This window comes from Daktulosphaira vitifoliae, unplaced genomic scaffold, assembly GCF_025091365.1.
Source record: "Daktulosphaira vitifoliae isolate Bord-2020 unplaced genomic scaffold, ASM2509136v1 Scaffold_1, whole genome shotgun sequence".
Classification (NCBI taxonomy): Eukaryota; Metazoa; Arthropoda; class Insecta; order Hemiptera; family Phylloxeridae; genus Daktulosphaira; species Daktulosphaira vitifoliae.
The window spans coordinates 16071005-16081139 of record NW_026099572.1 but is presented as its reverse complement, the minus strand read 5'-3'; the positions used below and the strand labels follow the sequence as shown (position 1 = coordinate 16081139).

The window sequence follows — 10135 nt, the reverse complement described above, 5'->3', positions numbered from 1 at the left end:
CTATATTGAGTCGTACTTACTTTGAATTTTATCGGATAGGATTGAATTCATATTTTTTGGTCCGTCCAGGACTCTGACACGTATAATTCAAACTGATCTAACATATAACTCAACAAAGGTGTAAATTATATTTGATAGAATTATGTTTGTTTTTAACACGCTTATATTAGTTTCACCTGTATGTTTGTAACTCTCAAAACGACACGCGTTATCGCATATTCCATCGTCTAGACTAGACTGTCATAACGTATTCACCCCACCCCACGCCTCGCTCATCTCACGCCGGCAATACTATTCCTGTATAAATTTATTTTTGGTTATCGTACCCGTACACACGTGCGTGTCTAGTGATGTGCCACNTTAATAAGAAAATAAGACCCTAATATAATATTTTTATGAATAGTTATTATTTCTATATAAATTTTGAATAATGAATTTATTAAAATTTTAGATATAATAAATCTGATGTTAATAATAATAAAATATAGTAAAAGCTGTTTATAACTATTAGGGATTATAATTTTGTCATAGTAATAATGGATGTTTATTTAAAATATTGAAATTTGAATTTATAAATACTTTTGTTTATTATTGATCTTTAACAAATCATCACTTAATATATATTTTTTTATTTAAAGCTCGCGGGCGCAATAATCGGCAAGGCAGGCGCTAGAATACGCCGAATTCGCCAAGATTCAGGAGCCGGAATCACAATTGGCGAACCAACTGAAGGCTCAGATGAACGAATAATCACTATTAATGGCACAGACAGTCAAATACAAATGGCACAGTATCTTTTACAACAATGGTAAGTGTGATTATTTACTATAGAATTAATATAAACACGAATATTGATACTAACATTAGAAGCAATAGCAGCTAACTTACGGGATTCAGCTACAAGATTATACGTTATCTTCCTTATGGAAGACTAGTGATTTTGTTGTTTTAATGTAAATCTTCCTAACAAGAAGTCTCTAGTCTTCTTATGGTAGTAACGACTAACAGCATGTGTACGCTATAACTGCTTTGATTTATATATTTCAAGAATTATTTGTATTTTACTGCGCTTTCATATTAAAATTACTAAATAGTGTATTAAAATTATGTTTAATTATATAATAGTGGTAAAAAATGAAAAATTTTCAGCAGTTTATCTGTAAATTTTTTTATTAATATTTAAATAATCAAAATTTTATTTTAAATAAATTTTAAGTCATCAAAATATTTATAACTTTAATATCTATATCAACAATTATACACTATGGTGGACATAAAATGTACAATATTTATTTTTTTGACAACTCGTGTAATTAAGGCTATTATTGCAAGAGTGACTAAGAGCTGACTTATACATCAATAAAATACATTATATTTGATCATAAGAGTCAAACTTACAAATTTTAGGATCAATTCTACAATTTAAACAATCTAAATAATAAATTTATTAATTCATATAGAATATTCTTGTTGATGTTTAAAATTATTAATAGATTTAATTATACCTTTAGTGTAAACAAAAATGGTTAAAGGAATAATACACCTTTTTTTTTAATTTAAATTTTTGTGCATTACATTGTTCTTCATAAATTTTTAATATTAAATTCTAAATAAAAATAATACTTAAAATATAATTTTTTCAAATTAAAATCTTGAGTTTCTTTCCCTGTTTATTTCGTGCATCATTAATTTTTTGTAATTTCATATTTTGATGTAATTTATTTGTGATAATCTTAAAGTTAATTTTTAATTATGTATTTAAATATTTTTGTTAGAACCAATAATAAATAAGGAATTGAATAGGTTTTAACATTTGTTTTAATTTTTAGTGTTCAAGCTCAAAAGCCTGGAGGACCTGGTGGAGATGGTTTCATGTAAAAGCCAACACAGTTACTTCATTACTAATAAATAATGATAAAAATCACAATATTATACACCATTCAATCTATATAATTAGTAAAAATCTAGATCCTCATATACGTCTGTTGTTTTAAATTGTCTTTTTTTAAACTCAATGAGTAATTGTAACTAATTGTTGTTTTATTGCCAGTATCAGTTGTTTGTGCTTTGATAAACTTTTCAATTTTTAATTTTTTTTTGTAAATATATGACATTTATTTTCAGTAGAGATTCCTTATTTCTAACCAATACATGTAAAGGTTTTTTTTATTGATAAACGTACTCTAAAACATTGCATTAAACAAGTTTTGAATTGCTAATTTTAGGTTTTTTATTAATGAAAACTTATTTGACGTATTCTAATATAAATATATATATATATATGAATAATTATATACGTATTTATATCTATGTGTATACATATGTATATATATACATAATAAATAAAATTTAAGATATTATGTATAGGTCTAATTTATTTTAGCTTTTTTACATAAATGTGTAATGATTAGACCTATAATTTATTGTGGATTCATAGTGTGAATGAATGTATTTTTAACAGTATGTAGAAATTCCTGTTAATTAAATGTTTCATGAGCCAATCATTGTTTTGTTTTTTTAATTCTATTTACAGATATAATGTACTAATTCATGTAAAAGTTGATAAGCTTGACTTTTAATTATAGAAGAATGAAAATTTTTGAGTCATGTTACATAAAAACATCATTAGTTGTCTTGTGATGTAGTGGTTCATTCTTTCATACGAATTTTTAAAATTTAGTACCAGAAATTAACGAGAATCATAAAATGATTTAATAGACATCATTACTATGATACATATTATGTATCAGAGTATGGATCAGTGGTTTTCAAATAGGAGGTAATTAATGGGATAGTCTCCCATTGACCTCAGCTTTTTTACAATTTGTATAATGAATTAAGTTAGTAATCTAGTATATATTTTATTCTCTACTTGTATAATATATATATTTTTTCTTTTGGGAACTATATATGATAATTCAATTTAAAATTAATTATTTAATACTGCTCGGGAATGATGTAACCTCTAATACGCCATTAATGTGTTATATTATTTTATCATTAGACATTTCTCGATCACGCCACGCCTGCTAATTTGTAAAATTGTTAATTATTTCCGAAATAATGCACCAAAAGTTGTTATTATCTCATTTAAAAATAATAAGTTGGATACTTATTGTTAAAGAACAAGAGATAAATATAAAAAGTTAAATAACTATTTATAAATAAAAAATTAATTGCTACTTGAATAAGAAAAAATCTAAAAGTTAATATTTGAGATGAAATTAGTGATTAAGTATTAGGTCTGTAAGTATATGTTTCAAAAGACACACGAGCATAATAGATTAAAAATATTTAACGTAAAAAAGAATTCCAAATTCCTGATTATGTGTATAATCAGGAATTTATAATTCTATTATGACAGTAGAAATATTAGGCTTTCATAGTTCATATTAATTTGTAGTAATAGATATAAAAACTATTAATTTAATTTTTTTTTCAATCAAAGGTTTGAGGTCTTATTATATGATTCATATTATTGTTTATATTCTCTTTTTGCAACTAATTGTTACAGGACCGTCTTAAAGTTAAATAAATATAATTTAAAAAACTAAAAAAACACGCTTTTAAAGCACATCGAACTAAAAAGTTCAAAATAATTTTTAAAATAATTATGAACAAAAAATACTAGTATTATTGTGATAAAAGCGTTGGGCGCTCAATATACGAAAGATATGGCACAAAGCACCCACGCTTTTATCACAATAATACTAGTCTTTTTTGTTCATAATTATTTTAAAAATTATTTTGAATNGTGAAAAATAAATATAGTTTAAAAAAAACTAAAAAAACACGCTTTTAAAGCACATCGCACTAAAAAGTTAAAAATAATTTTTAGAATAAGCTTAAAATAATTATGAATAAAAAATACTAGTATTATTGTGATAAAAGCGTGGGTGCTTTGTGCCATATTTTTCGTATATTGAGCGCCCGACGCTTTTATCACAATAATACTAGTATTTTTTGTTCATAATTATTTTAAAAATTATTTTTAACTTTTTAGTTCGATGTGCTTTAAAAGCGTGTTTTTTTAGTTTTTTAAACTATATTTATTTTTCACTTTTTAGTTTTATGTTATGATAGTAGTTACTATCAATATCATGGTTGTAACGGGTAAAGGGGNTTATGATAGTAGTTACTATCAATATCATGGTTGTAACGGGTAACGGGAAATCGGGGTTCGATTCCGGGGAGGGAGTCTGAGAAACAGCTACCACATCTAAGGAAATTAGCAGGCGCGTAAATTACCCNGAAAGCAGCAGGCGCGTAAATTACCCACTCCCGGAACATGGAGGTAGTGATGAAAAATGACGATACTGGATTCATCCTTTGTAATCGGAATGAATGAGTTCTATATCCTTAAATAAGAATAAAGTGTGTTAATCAGAGGTGTCGTGGAGCGTATACCCGTGTATACGGCGTATACCCACTTCTTTGTTTTTCTGTTATTGCGTATACTTATAAAATCATGAGTGATACGCGGGTATACGGCGTATACCCAGTGTTAGTTTTCTTATTAGTGCATATACGTATTTATAAAATAGTTAAAGAGTATAGACTAAAGAATAAAATAAAAAGTAATATGTGGGTATCGAATATAGGTACGTTTGTCATAAAACACAAATTTTGAATAATTCTTATCAGTTTGTTTAATCTCTACAGTCATACCACATATAAACATATATCTGAAGTTATAAACACACAAATATGGCTCGAGACTATTATCATTTTAAAAATAGAATATAAATGTAAAACAAAACACTGTCAAAGTGTATAAATAAATATCAATAAAATAAATAGGATAATGNCATCCAAGGAAAGCAGCAGGCGCGTAAATTACCCACTCCCGGAACATGGAGGTAGTGATGAAAAATGACGATACTGGATTCATCCTTTGTAATCGGAATGAATGAGTTCTATATCCTTAAATAAGAATAAAGTGTGTTAATATATATTTTTAATAGTAATTAGAATATATATATATATATACATGTAAAGCGACTGAAGTACGTAAACGTATCATGCATTAGGTACAGTCGTGTTTTGTGGGCGAGATTTAAAGCGTGTTTTTTTAGTTTTTTTAAACTATATTTATTTAGACTCGATTTCACAAAACTATATTTTTGGTGTTCTGTTAACAGAAAAGGTTTTAATCTAAAATATATATACAGCGCTATCTATGTAAATATTAATTACATTTTGCATTATTGAACAATTTATATTAATATTTAATATTAATCGCATTTATAAAATTTTTACAGCCTGATTTTAAAATTATCGATTAAAAATAATTAAATATATCCGATAAAGATTTATTTAAATGGGTTTTAGTTAATTAAACAAAACATAATATAGTATAATACATTAAACCATTTTTTACTTTGAATTTTATATTAACTTGATTTCAATATTTCTGCAATAATTATAATAATTATATATTTATTTGGCAAAACGTAAATAACATACAATTGAAATTTTTCTTTATTATTTAAAAAAAATACAAATATATTTTTCTTACTAACATTTTATAGTGTAGCTAGAAGTTGTGGAGATGTTATTAAGTTGGCTATACTGTGCTACCGGAAAGACGCTGGTGCCTCTGTCCCGGCGGCGGGCTTATGTTTTGGTGCGGCGACGCATGATGTGGATGTCGCGATATGAAATACGATAGAGGAGGTATCTAATTTTTATCTTAATAACAACTCGAAAAAAACCAGTGGAACGTTCCGGCGCCTTTTCTAGTAACTCTCCATGTGTGTTTCGCTATTAATGTATTATTTTTATTACATAAAATATCAATCTTTATTAATTAGCTGCTCAGTATCTGAAATAAATTTTGGCCTATTATTTCTGAAGAGTTGTTACAATAAGAAGTGAAAACTATTGTTTGAGACGCACGTTTATCCTTGCCCTCGACGTTTCGGTGTTTATTTAATGATAAAGTAATTATTGTAGCTATATGATGATGGTGTACTTCTATTGTGATCAATTGGTTAGTTAGACGTAAATTTTTATACATGTAAGTATAAGTTGGACATATCTGAAATCATTTGTACTTGTTGATTACTATTTTGGATTGGCCATCAATCTCTATTGGTGTGTGTGGCATTTGGTGGATGAAATGAAACTGGTCGACAATGTGGTGCGTAGCTTCAAAGTGGCTAAAGTGTTTCGGGAAAATACTGATAAGATCAACAGCTTTGACTTTTCACCTGCTGGTGACTATATAATATCGTGCAGTGAAGATGATCAGATTGTTATATATGATAGTCAGAAAGGTGAATTATCTAAAACAATCAATAGCAAAAAGTATGGAGTTGATCTCATTCATTTTGCACATACTAAAACCACTGCTATACATAGTTCCACCAAAGTTGATGATACTGTGAGGTATTAATAGTTTTGTCTTTGTAACTAATTATTTCTAACTATGTCTAATAATATTGAAGAATTATAATAGATTTTATTGCATTTTTTTAAAAATAATTATTGACTGATAAGCATTATCCAAAACACCCAGTTAAGTTTCTACAAGGTTTTTTAATTTTTTTTTTTTTAATTTGCAAAATTAAAATGTTTGTCAAAAATTTTCAAGTTAGAGAATTTTAAAGTTTGCTCATAATGTTGTTATATATATATGATCAGTTTTCCAATATCTCTTGAAATTTATTTTGTTAATTTAGTTAATTTAATTTTTTTAATTTATAAGTATTACTTTTTTAGGATAAATTTTAATTAAAATAATTGTAAGTGAGTATATACTGTATACTCCCAAAAGCACTGTTGAGAATTAGTATTAAAATGGGTTATCAGATTTATTTTTCTTTTATTAATAATTAATAAAATTGTATAAATCGCTATTTATTTAGTTATATTATAAAGTGTTTGATTTAAGTTTGGTTTTATAGGTATTTATCACTGCATGATAATAAATATATCCGTTACTTTACGGGACATACAAAAAAAGTAGTTTCATTATGTGTCTCACCAATTGAAGATATGTTTGTATCTGGGTCACTAGATAAAAGTTTACGGCTCTGGGACCTAAGATCACCTAACTGTCAGGGATATATCAATGTTATGGGTAGACCTGTTGCTGCTTTTGACCCTGAAGGATTAGTCTTAGCAGCTGGTATAAATTCTGAAACATTGAAATTGTTTGATGTCAGGTATGTAAAACATAAGAATAATTTTATTGTTATTATAATACATTACTTTAAATAATAAGACTTGTATTTTAAGATAGGTTCCCAAAAAAATTTTTATTTTGAGTAAAAAAAAATATTATATTTTACAAGTATACAAATTAATTTAATATAACCTTACTATTTTTAATAAATTCCAGCAAGTTTAAACTTTTTTAGATAGTAAATTTATTTATTATACATAACAATATATTTAGTGATTAATTTAATTTTTTATTACTATGATATGTTTAAAATTGCAGATCATTTGATAAAGGTCCATTTATAACTGTAAAACTTCCCCAAGAAAAAGAATGTGACTGGACTGATCTCAAGTTTAGCCAAGATGGACGTACTATTCTTATACCTACTAATGGTTCACTGATTAGATTAATAAATGCTTTTAATGGTACTCCTATTCAAACATTTACGGGTCATTTAAATAACAAAGGTATTCCTATTGAGGCATCCTTCAGTCCAGATTCACAATATATATTCAGTGGTTCTACTGATGGTCGTATTCATGTTTGGAATGCTGTTACTGGTTATAAAGTTTGTGTCCTGAATGGTGATCATCCAGGACCAGTTCACTGCGTAAAATTCAATCCAAAATATATGATGATGGCATCTGCATGTACTAATATGGCATTTTGGTTGCCCTCAGTTGATGAAACAACCAATATGGTTTAAATTTTATACTTTAAAAGTTAAAAAGTATTTATCAATCATTTTCCTATGTTTAAATATAAATGTTTGACTTAATTTATTTCATTCCTTTAAAGAGAAAAGAATTTTTTATTTTTTAATTGACTAATAATTTACTTACTCAAACGGTAAATTTTAAATATCATGTGTTATAAAATTGTTGATGTATTTTTATTTTTATTATCATTTGATTATTTAAACACTAATGTAATTTATTAGGTGTTATTTAAAAATTTGAATAATGTATTTTAAGTAATAATGCTAATTTTATGTGTTATGTAACTATTTTTTTAAATATTTTTAAATTTTCTTAATTGACTGTTTCTTTGTGGGTTAACCATTTCTGTGTTTAAATTTATTATGATACTTTAAATCCAATCTTCATGACATTCAAGGAGATTAATAATAGTATCAAACATAAAAATAAAGACATTTTAATGTTAATTTTTTTAAATATTACATATTTGAATTCAATTATAAAAATAATTTTAAGGTAATTTTCTTAGAGCATTGTTGAATTTTATATTGTAAACTGGTAATGCTTGGTAAATTAAGTTAAACAATTTTATAATTACTGTATTAAATCATGGTGCTTTTTCATTTCAAAGTAATTTTAAATTTTGACATTTAATTTTTGCTCATTATAGAATTATAATGTATCAATTTAAAAAATTTCATACCGCCATAATAATTAAATGCTTAGTTATGAGTTTTTAATCTGGCATTACTTGTTAATTTACTTACAAGAAACATAGATATGTCAATCTAAAAGTGTTTTTAGTTTTCAAGTTAAAATAATTATACTACTTTTTTATATGCACTCTGCATTTTAAAATTTAATATAATACGTATTTGCTAAATTTTCATATAATATTTATTATATTGTGACACTTGGTTTTATTTTAAAAATCATTCTGGTATAATTTAAATGGTACCTATTAATTTTTTCATATTTGTAAATCAAAAATTAATCATGTATAAGTAATATTTATTGAATGTTTGTATAGACTTATCATTAATTAATTTAGAAGTACTAGAATAGTGTTTATTTGGTGATAATTGTTAAAAAATAAAACTAGTCGTTAATCATTCTGTAGATATATTTTCAAATTTAAAGATATTTATCATATCTTGCATTAACTTTTCTTAAGTGTCACAGCTTAATCATTGTATATACATGTTATTTCTAATGAATAAGAAAGCAAATTATCATCAATAGATATGTTAAATTGTTCAATTATTGTATTTATATAAAAAAAAACTATGTTGATAATAAAGTTGTTATTATCTGTATTGTGTGATCCAAATCTTAAAATTTCATTTTCTAGCTTCGATTTAAAGCAAAAAAAAAAAGAATTAAATTTTACCATAATGTGTTTGTTATTATTTTTTGGTCTGTCACTTCTTTTTCTCAGCTCTCAATGGATTGATTTTTTTTAACAATCGAAGAAATCACAAATTGTATGTAGTCGAAGAAATTACCCACAAAAATTGAAAACAATTTTCTGTAAATGGTGGAATTCATCATAAAATGTTATTATTTTTTAATTTCCCTTAAAAAATTTTTTTTTTTTCTAGAGTTTACTACACACAAATATTTATTTTTGTTCCGAATTTGAATTCAATGAAGAAAAAATTCTTAATTTTAATTTACTTATCTGAAGTAACAGGTCAACCAGGTTAAGGGTAAACTTTATCAGTTCATTAAAAATTATACTGATTCAAGCTGCTATATTACTCGAATTATGTGAAAATCTTGACATATTAAGTCGTGTAATTTTTTTAGATTTAAAAAAAAAAACCAGCACATGATTAAAATCACTATCATAAAAAACGCTTCGATGCAAATCTTTAAATAGTGTTTAATTTAAAAAAATTGGTTGATTATTCCGAAAGCTAACATGATCTGATATTTCCTTATTTATATCCTGATTAAGATTAAGTATGTCGAATAAAAAAGGAATATAAATATTATTTCTCATAAAAAAAATTGTGTTTATCCATACACTTTTCAATAAGTTATAGCATTATAAAGTTAAAAATTTAAAAAAGAAAATCGAGAATTTACACACCAAAATAGCATTTGGTATTCATTTTTACTGTGCAGACAAAATAAAGTCAAAATTTTTTTTTTAATATTAAAGTATGTAACACAAGCTTTAATTAAAGATATATATAAAAGTGTCAGTATTTCCGGAACACTTTCAAAAGTTAAGTTGAAAAAGTTAATTTTTTGTAAATAAGTT

The 10135-nt window shown here is 25.3% G+C and overlaps 2 protein-coding genes across 3 annotated transcripts in view; both read left to right on the top strand.

Moving 5' to 3' along the window:
- Positions 1-2219, top strand: part of LOC126902472 (heterogeneous nuclear ribonucleoprotein K) — a 96290-nt gene extending 94071 nt beyond the window's left edge. Inside the window, exons 11-12 of one of the 2 annotated variants that reach the window (XM_050679817.1) lie at positions 639-808; positions 1830-2219. In XM_050679817.1, the coding sequence (XP_050535774.1) occupies positions 639-808; positions 1830-1878 (219 nt within the window). In that variant the 3' untranslated portion in view covers positions 1879-2219. The remainder of the gene's footprint in view (positions 1-638; positions 809-1829) is intronic. The other variant, XM_050679827.1, reaches the window with a different exon arrangement.
- Positions 2220-5614: 3395 nt separating this feature from the next.
- On the top strand, positions 5615-8091 carry LOC126902582 (WD repeat-containing protein 82). Its single transcript, XM_050679986.1, has 3 exons — positions 5615-6390; positions 6909-7169; positions 7448-8091. The coding sequence occupies exons 1-3, from the start codon at positions 6122-6124 to the stop codon at positions 7872-7874; spliced, it is 957 nt and encodes a 318-aa protein (XP_050535943.1). The 5' UTR covers positions 5615-6121; the 3' UTR covers positions 7875-8091.
- The last annotated feature ends 2044 nt before the right edge of the window (positions 8092-10135 follow it).

Coding starts and splice junctions, on each gene's coding strand:
- LOC126902582 (XM_050679986.1), top strand. CDS start 6,122: ATGAAACTGGTCGACAATGTGGTGCGTAGCTTCAAAGTGGCTAAAGTG. Junction 6,391..6,908: donor AAAGTTGATGATACTGTGAG/GTATTAATAGTT, acceptor TTGGTTTTATAG/GTATTTATCACTGCATGATA. Junction 7,170..7,447: donor TTGAAATTGTTTGATGTCAG/GTATGTAAAACA, acceptor TTAAAATTGCAG/ATCATTTGATAAAGGTCCAT.